This window comes from Prunus dulcis, chromosome 1 (assembly GCF_902201215.1).
Source record: "Prunus dulcis chromosome 1, ALMONDv2, whole genome shotgun sequence".
Lineage (NCBI taxonomy): Eukaryota > Viridiplantae > Streptophyta > Magnoliopsida > Rosales > Rosaceae > Prunus > Prunus dulcis.
This window is the reverse complement of record NC_047650.1, coordinates 27,542,499-27,560,242: the sequence shown is the minus strand read 5'-3', so window position 1 is coordinate 27,560,242 and position 17,744 is coordinate 27,542,499. Positions and strand designations below refer to the sequence as shown.

General features: G+C 37.5%; 3 protein-coding genes across 7 annotated transcripts in view; 1 reads left to right on the top strand and 2 right to left on the bottom strand.

The window, feature by feature from the left end:
- Window positions 1–4,035, top strand: part of LOC117615322 (protein WVD2-like 7) — a 4,469-nt gene extending 434 nt beyond the window's left edge. The window contains exons 1-10 of one of the 5 annotated variants that reach the window (XM_034344389.1): window positions 1–117; window positions 231–303; window positions 740–1,414; window positions 1,712–1,870; window positions 2,074–2,117; window positions 2,198–2,284; window positions 2,383–2,491; window positions 2,595–2,666; window positions 2,962–3,090; window positions 3,300–4,035. The exon at window positions 1–117 is cut by the window's left edge and continues 434 nt beyond it. In XM_034344389.1, coding sequence (XP_034200280.1) covers window positions 262–303; window positions 740–1,414; window positions 1,712–1,870; window positions 2,074–2,117; window positions 2,198–2,284; window positions 2,383–2,491; window positions 2,595–2,666; window positions 2,962–3,090; window positions 3,300–3,707 — 1,725 coding nt within the window. In that variant the 5' untranslated portion in view covers window positions 1–117; window positions 231–261 and the 3' untranslated portion in view covers window positions 3,708–4,035. Of the gene's footprint in view, window positions 118–230; window positions 304–739; window positions 1,415–1,645; window positions 1,871–2,073; window positions 2,118–2,197; window positions 2,285–2,382; window positions 2,492–2,594; window positions 2,667–2,961; window positions 3,091–3,299 lie in introns of all 5 variants that reach the window. The other 4 variants (XM_034344388.1, XM_034344386.1, XM_034344387.1 and 1 more) reach the window with 4 other exon arrangements.
- A 919-nt stretch (window positions 4,036–4,954) lies between these two features.
- Window positions 4,955–5,825, bottom strand: LOC117613999 (proline-rich antigen homolog). Its single transcript, XM_034342666.1, has one exon. It carries the CDS (start codon window positions 5,607–5,609, stop codon window positions 5,121–5,123), a length of 489 nt encoding a protein of 162 aa, XP_034198557.1. The 5' UTR covers window positions 5,610–5,825; the 3' UTR covers window positions 4,955–5,120.
- A 10,555-nt stretch (window positions 5,826–16,380) lies between these two features.
- Window positions 16,381–17,369, bottom strand: LOC117615832 (chitin-binding lectin 1-like). The gene has a single exon (XM_034344992.1). It carries the CDS (start codon window positions 17,102–17,104, stop codon window positions 16,652–16,654), a length of 453 nt encoding a protein of 150 aa, XP_034200883.1. The 5' UTR covers window positions 17,105–17,369; the 3' UTR covers window positions 16,381–16,651.
- Window positions 17,370–17,744: the final 375 nt, after the last annotated feature.

The window sequence follows — 17,744 nt, the reverse complement described above, 5'->3', positions numbered from 1 at the left end:
ATTTTGCTTCATTCTCCATTACCAAACTGTTTCCTTCTCTGGGATCCAAGCCCCAGCCACCGCTAATCTGATTTATATGCGTTTCTTGCACCTCTGAAATGCCCCCTTCTAGTTAAGGTAAGCTCTTAACATTTCCTGCAATTCAGTGACTTTTTCTCATTTGGGTTTTGGATAAACGGAGACTTGCCCATATTTGCTTACTTCTTAATTTTCTTTTTTGTCTCTGAAAGATTGACATTCCTTTGGGGGCTGATTATAATCATGTCTGGGGAGATAGAAGAACCCTTTAGTTTTAGCTTTCAGGTACTTCTTTGTTTCCACCTTTTAGTCTGTGCTTGATTGTATATTTTCATTCCAATTTTGTTTGTTTGCAAGTAAAGGTTCATAAAATCTATACCAATCTGAGATTAACTACTTAATCAGGAAATTTTTAGGAATGTTATGAGACACAAAAAGATTTGACCTTTAGGTCGATTATGTAGAACTAACCTTTCCCAATAAAAGAATTTTGGTCATGTTGTAGAAATTTTTAAAGTGTTGGCAAAAGCCATGGAATTGGATATTGTAATGAATTGTGATCTGCTTTTCTGATTTGATTGATTTTCAGCAGAGGTGTCCAAAAACTGATACAGTAATGCATACAAAATTTCCCACAAAGTGCATGAATTAAAAAATTTGTTTAGCGATTCAATCTGTTTTATAGTCATTCCAATAACAGCCACTTGTTTGGAATGGACAGTCAGACTCTTTACACTCTGGTTCCATATCATTTGGGAGGTTCGAAAATGAAGCGTTATCTTGGGAAAAGAGATCATCTTTCTCACATAACAGATATGTTGAAGAGGTTGAAAAATGCTTGAAACCAGGTTCAGTTATTAAGAAGAAAGCTTACTTTGAGGCTCATTTCAAAAAGAAGGGTCTTCCCAAACCAAATTTACCCGAGTGTCATCATGGTACAGATTATCAAGTCTGTGAAAATGATGTCTTGGAGAGTGGTGCTTACAGGGAAGAATTTGAACATGAAAATGAAGGCAGCAGTTGTGCTCAATTTGATGACAGCACGGATGGTTCAGAGTATCATGGAGACTGTAGTGTTGTGACCGAATGTGAAAAAGAAGATCCTGAAGTTTTATTGTCTAGTCCTCAGAAGGTATCTTCCTTAAAGGATGATGATATTTTGGTCGATGGTCCTGTTGAAGATGCAAATTCTGAGGAAACACATCAACCTGGAAAGGATTGTGACGAGTTTTCTTCAACTATTGATGAACCGGAGACTGATGTAAATAAGAATCATAATGGTGATGCAGCGAATGCTGATGAATCTTCTAACCCTGTTAATATATGCCCCAAGACTGAAGCAGCTAAGAAAATTGATAGCACTATTGTAGAAACTTGGCAAAGTGCTTCTCCAAAGGTTTGGGCTCCTAAGAATACTTTCATCATAATAAGACATTTTTCTTTAGTTAGTAATAGTACTTACTATAGACTCTCTTGCATTAAAATCTAGATGTAATTATATCTGATGAAAAACAATATGGATATAATTATAACGTTATAGCATCTAGATATGCGCTTCCGGACTTACTTTCCTTTTGTTGTTTGAGAACCAATGCTATGTTGCTTATACTCCTTGTGTCCTATCTAGTTGAAGGATGCAAAAGAATCCAAAACTTCCAAGCCCAGAGTCAATTCTAAGGTCAGCATTTCTCAGGTCCAGAGAAGCATTTCTTCTGAGGCATCTAAAGATCCTACAAAGAATTCTAATACAAGAGAAAGAGAGGGCACACGGAGGAGAATGGAAAAAGAAAAGCTGTCATCAAAAACTGCCATTCCATCAACACATTCTGGACGCAGAACTTCAAAATTAGAGGTAAGCATTGTTCATGATACGTATTTACCACTAAAATGCCAAAATATGATAAAGGTATTTCATGTCCTCGTATTTATGATGTTCTTCACCCTCTAAATGGTGTACTATATACATATTAGTTTCCCAATAATGGTATGCCTTTGGATACTGCAATCCTTTATTTATTATTTATCATTGCCTTTCTCTTATTGTCTTCCACACAGGAGTCTAGAGATCTGAAGGGAAAATCTGTTCATGAGAGTACAAGGTATATACTGTTTTTTGCAAGTAGAAATCCTGCATGCTTTATTGAATGGAACCTCATATATCCTTCTTACATTGTTATAGTGATAAAGAGTCACGAGGCAAGAAACTTGATGAACCTCAACCTCCGGCATTCAAGCCTGACCCAAGAAGATGCCAAACAGCAAACAGGTATATTAACATTTCTTATTCAATGCTGTTAGATGTTTCTATCTCTCGAACTGTTGAATTTTGATGGAAATCACCTTTCCCTTTCCTTTCTCATATAGGCTTAACCACAGAGTCAATTTGACCAAGTCTGATACGAGATCAAGTGTTGCAACTTTCAATTTCAAAAGTTCTGAACGAGCAGAAAGGAGGAAAGAGGCAAGCCAGCATGTATTTTTCTGAATTTGCAGTTCCTTTAGATTTTGGGTTTAGATTTATGGCTTACAACATTGAATTGACTTGTTCCTTTGTCCTTGTGGCTCATACAATCCAGTTTTCCATGAAGTTGGAAGAAAAAATGCACGCTAAGGAAGATGAGATGAGTAAGATCCAAGCAAGAAAGCAGGTAAAGAAATTATTCAATTACTGTCTTCTGTATATAATGCGTAATTATTCGACAATTTCAGTGTGGGATGCATTAGGATGTTGAAAAAGATAATTATGTTTTTCAAATGATTAGAATGCTATGTTATGCTTGGTACAATGATGCAGATGTTGTGGGTCTAATCTATTCCTGGACTTTTGGATGCTAAAGTTTATATAGTTACTCATAAATCAGGCAAATGTTCGATGATAATGCAACTCAAATATTCCTGATTGCATGCTTTCGAAACTTCTCTTAAGAATCTCAATGGGTTTAGGTTGCTGTTATGCGGCAGGAAAAGACAGAAGCTGAGATTAAACAATTCCGGAAAAGCCTCAACTTCAAAGCAGCACCAATGCCTTCTTTCTACAATGTAGCTATGACTTCAGGGCCTGATGGAAACAAGGTAAATAAATGTCTGCCATTGCATGTTTAAGACAGGAGATAGATTCCAAGTGAATCAATGAGGCCAAGTTTGAATTAGAGCATAAATTCCAATTCACTGGTGAAAACGGATGTAGAATATGTTGTGAGATAGAGAATGACTTGTGGTGTTCTAAATCATGATTAGTTGTTCTTTCTTTGCACCAAACATTCCATTTCTATGTCTTTCAGGCTGCATCTACCAAATTCTCTAAAGTACAAGGCAAGTCAACAAGTCCAGGGAGTGGAGCTGCTGCAGGATTGGCCTCACACTCAGAGGTAGGAAAGGATGAAGATCCCACTGCTAGTGCTCCTGTAAGCACAACTGAATCACATGATGCCTCAGGAGAAACCAACTTATCCCGAGATATGAAAACAAAAAGTGAAGGCAGCAGGATGAAAGCAAAAGAGAAGGATGCTAATGTGCAGAAACAGCGGTTGTTAGAAAGTGGTAAGGTGGCAAAAGGTCGGAAAAGTGAAGGGAAGCAGAAAGCGGGAGGCGAAAGAAATAACAGAGAGATGTCAAGGAAGGGTATGAAAGGCATCGGCTTCGGAAGCAGTTCCAGAATTGGTCATCTAACAGTTGGTGTTGCCTCATGAATGAAGGGTCCTTGTTCCTTTTGTCATCCCATCTTCCATAGTATGCTTCAATTTATGGTATTGGTGACAACCATTATTACTATTAGTGATCATCAAAATCAGCTGTTGAGGCTAGCGTTTCCCTTTGCTATCACTTTTAGAGTCCCACAGACAGTTTTATCCATGCAAAGCTTGTAACAAAAGCATATAAGCTGAATAGACATAATAATAATGGTTGCGCTGTTTTGAGGGGCTAAAATTGCCTAGGCTAGGCCCTCTTGCCACCTTATAAATATGATAAATTAAAATTGATTAAATTATATTATTCATCAGGTAGATTGTAATGAAAGCAAGTTCTCTTTCAATCCAAGTATGTCTCTTTGAAATGGATTAGCGAGTTTGTTGTTGGCACAGAACAGAACAGAGCTTTTTTATGGTCATTCAATTGAAATTCTATCATTTCCCCACAAAAAAATGAATAATTTTTGCAGTGGCATGGAACCTTGACCCATCTTTTTACGGATCAAATCTCGGATGTCTCAAGATTTTCTGCCTTCCCACTAAAAAATATGACAAGTCACAGTCTCAATGCTTTTGAATTCCCTTATGTTTGATAAAATGTTGGGAATCTTCTGCTTAAAAAGGTTGTGTGGGTTGGAATGTCGTAGGGAGGAAGATAATACTCCTTCTGTCTCTACTCTACTTTTGACTCTTAAGTAGTAAGTACCAACCAAAGGACCCCACCACCACAGCAAACCTATTCTATTATCTTTATATGCATACTGCGTTAGTGGTTGCAACTCTTAACAACCAAGTTTGAAAACTTTAACCTTTGTTTAGCCTTTATTGTTCTTTTAGCATACCAATTGTATTAATTTACAAGATATAAAATGGACCTTGAAATGTAATGGAACTGAACTTAGCTCCATTTGGTTTGCCATGCATTTAAAAAGTTTGAATGACGACAAAAAACTGAAAGGAAGGAGCCTAAAGGAGGATAAGGAAGGCATCTTGAAGTTTCCGTTCCATTGACCTGCCGACTGTGTAATTAAGCCTATTGGTTGTTGTCCTCTGCGCGCAATCACCAAAACAGGTGATGTAATATTTCAATTCGGAGGTTAAGCGTCGCATTAAGACAAAACTTAAGCAATATAATATTAATTCTATGTATCATCATCATCATCATCATCGTTATCACTTGCTCTGTTTCTCTCACCCTCATTTCTGCAACTGCAACTAAATACATACCACTCTTGGATCAATCAATCCCATGAAACATGTACCATAAAAATATTTAACATGATTGATATCCATTAAACCAAAACATGATGATATTTGATCATGACACCCAAATTGTGACATTGCTCCAGCTAGCTAATTCATTGATTAAAAGATGAAGAAGAAGAAGAAGAAGAAGAAGATTGTTACAGAAAACTAGAGAAAAAAGAAGAAGACAAATACAAGTAGAATATTGGTGGTGGCAATAGTGTTGAAGAGGGTGGATGATCTTGTAATGAGGGGGGTTGCTGATGAAGCGTCTCCGTTTCCGCGAGCACCGTTTTTGAAGTAGAATGGGAAATAGGGGAGGATGGGGTCAGGAGGGGGATTGGCACCAGAACCATATCCACCACCACCATTGTAAGTGGATGGAGGAGGGTTGTAAGAGGAATATCCCGATCCAGTTGGGTTATTGTAGACGGTCGGAGGAGGAGGGTATGAGCCGGTTTGAGTCGACGGCGGAGGCGGTGTTGTGGTGGTCACCGGAGTAGTGCTGCCGGTGCCGGTAGGTGGAGGATAACATGGATATGCGCAGGGATTATCCGAAGTTGTTGTCGCCGGGAAGCTGAGAAGAATGGAGACCAGGAAGAGGGTTGAGAATGAGAGAATAAGTGGGTTTATTATGTTAGCAGCAGCAGCAGCCATGGTGATGGTGTGTTAAAAAGGGTTTGTGGATGGAAAGGTTTTGAGGAAATGTTGAAATGAATAAGAGAAAGGAGAAAGGGGGTTGGAGAAGAAAACAAAGTATAACAAGTGGAGTGGGTGAGTGGTGGTGGAGGTAAGCTGTTTGCTATTAGGAGGGGGAGGAGACTATGAGAGTCTTGTCACGACTCAAGAAAAACAGAGAAAATAGAAAAGGATCCATATATACAAAAGGAAGTTGTATCTAGCTACTTTTGACGACTCTTAGGGGGTGTATTCAATTTTAACTTTTAAAAATATTTTTTAAGTAAATGACTTTCTTAGAGTTGGCAAATTCTTAATGATTTTTACATATTTTATAAAGTTAAGTAACAAACTTTTATATACTTTTGTCATAGAGTTTTATAGACTTTTAAATACTTATTTTTTTAATTTACTTTAAGAATAGCATTTATCTTTTATGTTGAATGAACTAGTCGGCATACATGGAACAAAAAATTAGGACAAAAAAAAAAACAATTGGATACAAATCCTTATTAATTGTGTATATTTTCATAATAGCTTATAGGTAAAATGCATCCAATGCACCTTTTAAATTTTTATTTATCAAAATCTAATCACATAGATAAGTAACATATTCTTATCAAAAGAAATAAATATTACTCAATCATCAATAATATTTCATAAACACTTACAAATCAACAGATCTGGTCATATTACAACTTACAAGAGTCTATATTCCCGCAATTCTCCTAGCCCAATACATGGGATGTAATCAAATTGAGAATATTATATGAAAAAATTATCCACCTAATGAATTATGGGTTAAGAAACAGTACCTAAATAATAAATTAATGGGTTTAAGGGCAAAAAATTATATAAAAAAATATTGTATGCAAACCTAGCATATAAGACAATCAATATAATAAAATATTTATATGCAAACATAGCTTTGTGATGAAATATTGATAAGCTTCAGGATGCAAGCATGAAGAAAAGAATAGAAGAAATATTCATCAACAGAGGGAAAGTACACGTGTTTACTAACCTGAAGGAAGTGGATGACAAGATGGGATACCAAAGTGGAGCCCTAACCATAAAGAAAAAAGATATATCTGCTTGCTACTTGATATAACGAGGGAAGAAAGAATTGGAGACGTTCTGGTTCTATCTTCCTAGCTTCCCAATATTTTCATAAAGTCTGGTGTAAATTAGCAAGACTTTTGGTAGTAAGAATTAGCTTCAAAAGTATTGAAAAGTCATTTATTTCACAAAGTTTTTAAAAGTCATTTACATTTTGGATACCTCAAAACTTTTACATACTCTTTAAAACTCACAATTGAATACAACTAATGATCCAAAACTTCTAGTCGATAGAACTATGAATTCCTAGTTTATAGGAATAAGGGAACGAGATGAATTTTAAGACAATTAGAGAAACAAAAGGAAGAAGCTAAGGAACTGCTTTGAGTTCTGCTTTCAGAATTGCTTGATTCATTTTAATGAATAACTTACGTATTTATACAAGGTTCGGTTGCTAAAATTAACTAAACTAAAATAGTAAATTATTTTAAGCCATAAAAAATGAATGGCCTAAAATCTTACTCATTTTGAAACCATTAACTTTTTATGGTTTATAACAATTCGTTATAAACCATTAGTTTTTATGGTTTTAAATAATTTAATAATATAATATAATATAATATAATTATATTATGTTTATTTTTGTTGGTAGATCCTCATGGATCATGACTCCCCCATTTAAGATGCTTGAGCTCCTGGTCAAGCTAAATTGAGATGAGGAAACTCTATTATTGCCTTGTCCCAAATATACCATTTCGACTTGCTAGGAAGTTGACCTTTTCTACCAATACAGAAATACTCATACTTTCCATGTCGAGTCTCACGAACCTTCTGTTCCAATAGACAATCCTCATACAAAGGATCTTCTTGTTCAATCCGCAAGGCATCAACTGATGGAAGACGAGTGTCTTCTTCGGGATCATCATCAAGTAGAGATGGCTCAAAAAGTTTAAGATTCTCGGCATTGATGACCGAGTACATATGCATGTATGGTGGTAATTCAAGTTGAAAGGCATTATCACCAATTTGTTTGATGATCTTGAACGGTCCATAACGAATAGGCTTCAGTTTCTTGCCGTCACCAGTTAGCCGCTCCTTTACAAGATGTAACCATACTAGGTCACATTCTTTGAAATTACATGGCACACGATGCTTATCGTGGAGAGCTTTATATCGTTGCTGAGAACATTTCAATTGTGCCTCTACTTCAGTATGAATCTTTCTAACTCGTTCGAGAAATTTTTGTGCTCGAATATGTTCTTCTTCTTCTTTCCCACTTAATGGTTGGTCACTCATAATGAATGCTAAATCAAAAGGACTCTGGGGTAAATAACCCAAACAAACATCAAATGCAGATTAGAGTGTGGAGCGATGAATTGCTCAGTTGAAAGCAAACTGTAAGTAAGGGAGACTTTCATCTCAAGTCTTCGGATGCTTGGAATTGTAACCCCATAACAAGTGTACCATAGTCCGATTTACGACCTCCGTTTGCCCATATGTCTGTGGATGAAATGCAGTACTTCTTTTCAATCTGGTATCCATCATTCACCATAATGACCTCCAGAAATGGCCTAAGAATCGACTGTCTCTATCAGAAATAATCAATGTAAGTAAGCCAAAATGCTTCCAAACATGTTGGAAAAATAACTTAGCAGCTCCTTCTCCAGTAACGGTCTTCTTGCATGGAATGAGAATCATCATCTTACTGAAACGATCTACCACCACAAACAAGTAGTCATTTCCAGACTTAGTTTTAGGCAATCCACCTAAGAAATCCATCGAGATACTCTCCCAAGGTCGGCTAGGTACTGGTAATGGAAGATACAGTCCTAACTTTCTGTTGGAAGGCTTTGATGTGTTGCATAGAGCATAACCTTGAATATATCGTGAAACATCGAGATGCATTTTTGGCCAATACACATAGCGACGAAGATTCAATAAAGTTTTCTCAACTCCAAAATGCCTTGCTACTTTGGAAGTATGAGCCTCACGAATCCACTGCAATCTGTCACCATCTTCTGAAATGCACAATTGTGTTCCCTTGTAATTAGTCCATCCCTAAATTGGAACTCACTAGTCTTTCCTTGTTGTAGCTTGGCATAGGCTGAGTTGAAATCAGTATCTGTGTCATACCCTTTGGCATATTTAGAAGGAACAATGGGTTGGATTTGCATAGCCACCAGCAATGCGAAACTAACTGGTGTAGGTGGTCTAGATAACATATCTGCCAACTTGTTAGTTGCTCATTTCTTGTACTTTATCACAATATTGAATTGTTGTAGGTAAGACATCCATTTCATATGGCAAGCTTGCTGCAACTTAGACTGTGTAGTTAAAAACTGAAGAGGTTTATGATCTGAGTGAACTACAACCTCTTTTCCTAATAAGTAAGCTCTCCAATGTTTCACTGCTTGATGCATTGCATACAACTCCTTGTCATAAGTCGGATAATTCAATACCGGTCCACTAAACATCTCAGAATGGTATGCAACTGGTTTCCCATCTTGAAATAATACGGCTCCCATAGCATAGTTCGATGCATCTGCTTCCACTTCAAATGGTCTCTGCAAATTCGGTAATGCTAATACTGGGGCCTCTGTAATCTTCCGTTTCAACAATTGGAAAGATTCCTCATGGTTTCTCGACCATTCAAACTTTTGATTGGCCTTTGTTAGAGAATGTAAGGGTGCTGCAATTTGTGAAAAGTGCCGAATAAACTTTCGTAAATATTGACATGCACCTATAAAGCTCCGAACTTCAGTCACTGTTTGGGGAGTAGGCCATTGAGAAATCACCTGCACTTTCTCTAGGTCCACTTTCAGTTCTCCTGCACCAACAATGAATCCCAGGTATACAAGGTGTTGTTTCCCAAATTCACACTTCTTACCATTTAACTGTAACTGATTTGTTCCGTAGAACCTCCAAAACTTGAGCAATATGATGAAGATGTTCCTCCCATGTGACACTAAATATGAGAATGTCATCTAAGTATACAATGACGAAGTCGTCAAGGAAAGGGCGGAGTACCTCATTCATCAATCGCATGAAGGTAGCTGGAGCATTGCATAATCCGAATGGCATGACTAACCACTCGAACAGCCCCTGCTTTGTTTTGAATGCAGTTTTCCAAGTATCTTCGTCATGGATGCGGACTTGGTGATAGCCAGATTTGAGATCAAGCTTAGTGAAGTAGCGTGCACCATGTAGTTGATCTAGCAGGTCATCAATCCTCGGCAATGGATACCGATTCTTAATGGTTATTTTGTTGAGTGCCCTATAATCTACACACATACGCCAGCCTCCGTCTTTCTTAGGCACAAGTAACACTGGCGAACCACATGGTGAGCAGCTGGGTTTGATGACTCCTTGTTCAAGAAGTCCTTGAATTTGCTTCTTGATCTCGTCGGATTCCGTCACAGAAGTACGATACAAACCCAAGTTTGGTAGAGGTGAATCTCCTACCAACTGGATCTCATGCTCCACAGCTCTCCGTGGTGGCAAACCCTGCACATCATGAAATAAGTCCTTGAACTTCTCTTGTCATTTCCCTATGTCTGAGCATTGTGTAGGAGATAAAGACAATGTAGACAATGTCACAGCTCTAGAACTCTGATCTTGCGGTCGAATCATCAACAAAACGAATCGCCCACATGAATTGACTAACCTCTTGGCTTGGTTAGCTGTCAGCAAATTATCTGTAAGCAAATTATCTGTAGCTTGAGGCTTGCAAGCGTTGATGTGGAACTCCTTCCCATCCTTCACAAGTCGATACTTGCGAAGCCGTCGATAATGGATGGCATCTCGGTCCCATAAATATGGACTGCCTAATATGACTTGGCAAACATCCAAAGGAACCACCTCACATGTCACCTCATCGATATATCGATTGGTGATAGCAAATTTGAAGGTACATTGCTTCGTGATCTGTAAGTCAACATCCTTCTGAATCCATCCTAACGGGTACGGCTTAGGATGTGGTGTGGTGTTTAAACCCACTTTTCTTACTAAAGCCTCTGAAATCAAGTTTTTCTGACTTCCAGGGTCAATAATAGCTTGTACAACACTTTGCTTCACCTGAATATTCACATGAAACAACTCTTCACGGTTGTATGTGTCTTCAGTATCTGCTGGTCTTGTCATAAGGGTAAGTGTAACATCAGGGTGTTTCAACTCTGGAAGCTCTTCTACCTGCTGTGCAGTTAAGGTGGCTTTTCTGTCATTTCTCCCCTGGTTGTTTTTCTCGCGCTTTGGCCGTAACTCAGGATGGAGTATCCAACACTTGTCTTTGGCATGTCTGCTGGTTTGACAGTGATCACAGTAGACCTTCTGTGTCTGACCTTCCTTGCTCCGCGTCCCCTTTTTCTGCCAGTCAGTTTTGTTGACAGGTTTTGATATGTCATCCTTCTTGTCAGTTCTTTTATTTTTTGCCTCAATGGCGATGGCCTTCACAGTAGCTTCTTCAATGGTGTCTACGGTGAACAATTTTAGTTCTTTCCGTATGTAGTCGGCAAGACCTCCGGTATACTTCATGAAAACGTCGTAGTCATCGACGTCAATGTCCAGAACCATAGCTTGGTTGTGGAACTCTGTTGTATACTCTTGTACAGGTTGCCCAAATCTTTGTCTGAAGTGTTGCCACTTATACCATCTTTCATCTTCATAGCCAACTGGATAAAATTGTTTTCTCAAAAGCTTCTTGAAGTTCTTCCAAGTCAATTCTAAGACATCATACCGTCTCTGATAGGACTTCCACCATGTAAGGGCATGGCTTGAAAGTTTCAAACTCGCATATTTTATTTTTTGCACATTAGAATACTTATAAATTGTGAAATAAGTTTCTAATGTGTCTATCCAGTTATCTAGCTTTTCAGGATCAACATCTCCTTTATATATAGGGATGTTAACCTTAAAATCAATCTTTAAGGTATCAATAGAATTTTTATTGTCACCTGATTCAGCTTCCTTTTTTGTTGGATTAGCTTGTGTGTCGTCTTCATCTTCGCTATCCTCAACAACCTTTTTCTTAAGCTTTTGATCAAGCTCAGATGAAGTTGATGGACGTGAAGATTTTCCAGTCTGCAAACTCTCCACATGTTTAAGGATTGATGAGGACAAATTTTCAACTTGTTGCTCAAGTTTAGTGATGCGATCACCATCACTAGATGTATCTTGTTTGTTTTCTCCAGTCATAATGTCTCTCTTGGACCTTGGCTTTCGGTGTACGAGCAAAGGACCTAAAAGTTCTTCTCCAGAAGTTTTGCGTTGGTTGCGAGTTGAGACCATAAACCACTGTCACCCTCTCGGATCTGGTGCTCTGAGACCACTTGATCCAAAACTTCTAGTCGATAGAACTATGAATTCCTAGTTTATAGGAATAAGGGAACGCGAGGAACTTTAAGACAATTAGAGAAACAAAAGGAAGAAGCTAAGGAACTGCTTTGAGTTCTGTTTTCAGAATTGCTTGATTCATTTCAATGAATAACTTACGTATTTATACAAGATTCGTTTGCTAAAATTAACTAAACTAAAATAGTAAATTATTTTAAGCCATAAAAAATGAATGGCCTAAAATCTTAGGCATTTTGAAACCATTAACTTTTTATGGTTTATAACAATTCGTTATAAACCATTAGTTTTTAAGTAAATAATTTAATAATATAATATAATTATATTAATTATAATTATATTATATTATGTTTATTTTTGTTGGTAGATCCTCCTGGATCAACTAAATTTTTAAAGACTATTTAAAAGTCACAATTGAATACCTTCAGACTTCTAAACTCATTAAAAATCATTAAAAATTAGAATTAGATACACCCCCTTAGTTTTAGCGGTATAATTAGAAGATGTCACACTCGTACATGAAACTTGGATACTACTAATTATTCAATGTTGATACCAATTTCAATATGAAAAGAAAAATAAAATAACAAAACTTTGTGCATCGAAAAGTCATATAGGAACACCCGGCGCCTATTCCTATATGACTAGATAAAATAAAGAAAAGATTAGATGAAAAGGTTGGATATGTGGTTTCCACTTGTACTCTCACGAGTCGACGGCCACCACTTGTTCCGGCGGAGGAGCCCGAAGTGGCATGCTTTGAGGTCATGGGCCATTATGTCTTTCTCTCTCTCGAAGTGGAACGCGTGGCATGAGGAAATTGACTTGGGTCCCGTACTAGTAAATTAGTTAGAAGAACTTAGACCCCACTTGGGGGAGCTTTATGCGGGGGGGCGTACCTACTGCCTGTGAGAGAAGAGAAGAAGAGAAGAGAAGAGAAGGTTGTAGACTTGTAGTCTAGCTAGTAATAATAATAATGCCCTAGCCCTACGAACAAGGCAGCCTTATATGACTAAGATTATTTTATTTTTATGAAGATCCGAATTTGAATCTCATTACTCATTGTGAACTGCTAAAACCGGGAATATAATAGTTAATAGTTGAGTGACTTGGATGAAAACAGACTACCCTTTTCTTGGTACCAATCGTCGTTTTGGTCATCTCATGTTTTAAAATAAATAAAATAAATGTCAATAATAACCTTCTCTCTCCCAAATTCCACGGTATTGTATCTTCTTCCCAGCTATTTACTTGAAACTTGTGTTAATCTGCTGTCTTGGATCTTGCCAAACTCTCCACAGACATCGATGGAGTTTCGAAAAGCTTAATTAATGAGTTGTTAATCTTTGATTAATTATCATTAGACTATAATATAAGGAGGAACATTCTTGAGTATAATAGGTTCTTAAATATGATGCACAAAACTAACTAGTCCTTTATTAAGTCACGAGTATTGACTACGTTGTATGATGTCTATCTCAAAGATATCTCCATCTGAAATTGGTGCATGGTTTTCAATTTTATATTACCAAAGTAGAAGCACAAATGAAAGTTTGTTTGGGTGTGAGGTGCGTAAATGGCCATGTGGATTGTCAACCTTAGTCACTAAATTCTACACCTAACCATGTTCTTATATATCAAAGCTAGTGAGAAATTTGAGAATGGAATCATGGAGAGACAGAGACAGGTGTTTAAATTGCATTTGAAAAGCGTCCAAAATGTGATCCATGACTTTCTTTGCTACTTACGCAAATTTAAGGCACAGCTGGAAAAAGAAGACGTCAAAAGTAAGTGATGAGAGCTCGGTTGAGTGTGTTTGACGAACAAGTTCTCGTGTAGCCCACAACCCAACATAATAAACTGGATCGCTCACTAAATACCATTCGTTTCTATTTCTTAAACCTTGATCATGCAAACGAATACAAGGTAAAATAAGATAAAGCCTCCATTAGGTTCATTAACTGGTCATCAAATTCATTTAGTTTCATCAAGATTTTGTGGTCCAAAATATAAAAAAAAAGATAAAATATTCACGCATCTACACAACGTCAACATCTAAATAGAATCAAATAATAATATTATTATCGTAATTTTAAGCTTGCACATGTTAATGGTTGATTGTATATCTATTAATTTTAAGAAAATACATCCAAAGGATTACAATTACATGATTTGCATCCCGACAAAAGACCAAAATTGAATACAATATAAGATAATTTTACTTACCAACCAAAATATATAATTGTATGTAATGGAAAGGGTAACTTTCATTTTACTCGGAAAATGAAAGGTCTACGCAAATTAAATTATATCCAAATTATTTTTATAAGGGGTGACGAAGGTATGAATATGATGAGGTGACTCTATTCTTTTTTACTTTGGAATTTGTGGTTTAAAAAAGGATAATGCTTTCGGTCATCTATAGAAAGAGGCGAGGTTGTTATGTCAAAAAAGGTCCATTGAAACCTCTAAAGGTAGCATTATTTGATCCAACAGTACAGGCTGTTGTGCTTCCTTATTGTCAACCAAACAGTCTGTATATAATAACAAAAATGCTACTTTCCGGATTATACAATTTTATATACAAACCAACAAATAAAGAATATATAAATTTTTTTTTATGTGAACTTATGAATGTTATTATTATGCGAATATCAAGTATTTTTTGTTATTATCATGCGAATGATATTCATACAATAATAACATTCGAGTATATGTATGAGAGAATGACTGCGAATGATATTCATACAGTAATAACATTCGAGTATATGTATGAGAGAATGACTGATATATATGCATCAGTTTTCTTTCTTTGTTTGTTATTTTGGTGGGAGTCAATGTGACAGAGAGGTAGGCTCCTCCCCAAGGGCCCCAACTCACTCAACTTGTTAGTTAGGCTTAGGACAATATGTGATTTGATCATTTACCCATAAGCCTGGTGTTTGGTTAGTTGCATGGATGGTGTGGTGTAGCCTATTTTTCTCACATCTACCAACTATTGCATTATCCTTGATCGAGCCAATCACACTGTACTGCGTGGCAAGGCATCTAAATTCATAATCACATTGTTACTAAATGAAGCCATGGTTTATCTCCAATTGAAGCATGAAGGGGTAAGTAGATAAGGACAAGTAAATCTCGATTAAAGTTAATAATCACACACCAAACAAACCAACCCTATGAGGCTATGAATATGGACGGACGAGGACGACCCACTGTCTAGTTGGCTTGCCCATAAAACCCAAGATCATATATATGGATGTGAAAAAGAGACATGCACTAAAAAGCTTGCGGGACCCTTTACATAGTTTGGTGAAACCGAAGTTGATCTCTTCTTGTTCTAAAAGCACACAGAAGCACATGGCGCTTGTACATACGACACGTCGCCAGAATGGAATGACTTCTGACATCAAGATCAGATGGTTGGCATTTTCAAGTTTGCATGTCACTGACCGACAGGCCCACGTACGAAAACTAGGCAAGCCATGTGAACCTTCCTAATTGGACACCAATTTACACGCGTCACCTTCACTGGATGAACGCTCAAACTTTTTTCAAACTGTACAAGAAGAACAAATTAATCTCCTATTGCTATATAAAATACAATAACGATATTGTTCGTTTTAGATTAAACTAGAGGAATGATCTAACCTTTTGGCAAGCAGATTGCGAAAATTGTGTGTTTTAGTTTTGGAATGATCTAACCTTGTCTAGTGTTGGCAATTGGTGACCAGTTTCTATCTATCTATTATTAACTTTGGCCGCCCCAACGCAACTAGCGCATAATACAAAGGCATCACTATCCTTTGCATAATGCTAAAAGAATAAGGATGGTCCAGGTCGCTGCTTCATTTTTTTTCTTTTTCTTTTGGAAATATATAAATAATAAAGTACGCACATTATTTAATCAACTGATTAGAGTCATTTAAATTTATAGCATCAAATAAGTATTTTAAAGCTTGTGGTTTTTGCCATATTAATATGTTATTGGATTACACTATAATATTGGTTTGTGGTGGTGCTAAACAACAAATGCACAAGTTGTGGCTTGAATTATGCACAGCGGCACATTCATAGTTGAGTCCATTAAGCACATGCCACCTGCACACATGAGCCTTCCTAAGCTAAGCTAACAAGGCACATCACCCATTAAGCATCGGGGTCCACATTAAAAGCAAGTTTTTTTAATTAAGACGTCACTGGAAGTGCAAGCTGGTGAGTTGGGTTGGCTGATCCGTCCATACTCTCAAATCAACAGATTCAGCGGATCGCATCAATTACCAATACAATCATAATTCTAAATTTCATAATTCAAGAGCTAGGGAAAAAGAAAAAGAAAAAATTATGAACCCAAAGAACAAAGTCAATTACGTAATTACTGATCACGAGATTGACAATAAAATTGAAATCGAAAGATTATTACACAATTGATAAGAGCAAGTATGAAAACGAAAGTATTAAATTTGTGCCCTTATAATTCCCTGGAGTACAAAAATCAAACTGTTGATCCCTAATTATAACATCCAGAAATTTTTTATGTCCCTTAATTAGAACCATATACCATCTGAACTAATCTTACTTACCGCATAAGAAATTACGAATGAACAAGTACATGATCACCAAAAGGCCAGAAGAAGACCCAACAATCCACAGCCAACCAAAACCGGTGACCCCGTGACCAAACTCCGGCTAGCACCATTGAAACTATGGTCAACAGGGTACAAGTCCCCCGGTGGACCGGTGATGTATATCAACGGCGTGGACGGTGATGATGGCGTTGATGGTGTCGATGGCGTTGATGGCGTCGATGGCGTCGATGGCGGCGGAGGGCAGTACGGAGTGGACGGCGGTGGTTTTTTGGGAGAAGGCGGCGGCAATGACGGTGGCGGCGGAGATGGTGGTGGCGGTGATGGCGGAGGGGGGCTTTGAGAGCACGAGCCGCACTTTTCCTCGCCAGGCGCGGGTGGGGTTTCGTCAGCGTGGACTGGACCTGCAACGGAGGCAATCAAAAGGAAAATGGCAATCATAGCCAAGGCCGGAGGTTTAAAGCAACGCATTTTGATAGGCATAGGGGTTCCTGGCTGTGAATTTGATTGATATGTTGATATGGTACTGGTTTTTATTAGGGTGGAGTGGGTTTGGTGACTTTGAGGAAATTTGGTAGAAGGGGGAGGGAAGACCGTGTGTGAAAGAGAGAATACGTTATTATTAGGTGCATGGAGTGAAAAAGAGTAAGCTTTTTTGGGGGTTTGAGGGATGGAAAATTGAAGTGAGGGAGACGTGTTGTGAGGGGCTTTTCTAATTTCTACTAGGAAGGAAAGATGTTGCTTTTTCTTCAAGGGAATCGCACTGCATGTGGATGGTCCAAATTTTTGGACCCCACCACCATTTACATATCTCTAATCTTTTATTTTATGGGCGTATCCGTATGAATGTATGTATATGTACGTTGCTTTCTTATCAATCATTACTTACAGTCCCGATCTCTTGGACCACAGGAGTCCAAGAGATTGTGGTCACCCACCGTTGGATATTAATCCAATGGTTCAAAATGATATATATATATGCAATATGACATAAATGATTATTACCCGATTCAAGTCAACCGTTGAATTTACATCCAACGGTGAGTGACCATAAATCTCTTGGACTACAGGGGTCCAAGAGATCAGGACTGTCATTACTTAATGTACGATATTCATAGTATAA

Excerpts from the sequence above, each read along its gene's own strand:
- LOC117615832 (XM_034344992.1), bottom strand. The coding sequence starts at position 17,104 with ATGCCTATCAAAATGCGTTGCTTTAAACCTCCGGCCTTGGCTATGATT.
- LOC117613999 (XM_034342666.1), bottom strand. The coding sequence starts at position 5,609 with ATGGCTGCTGCTGCTGCTAACATAATAAACCCACTTATTCTCTCATTC.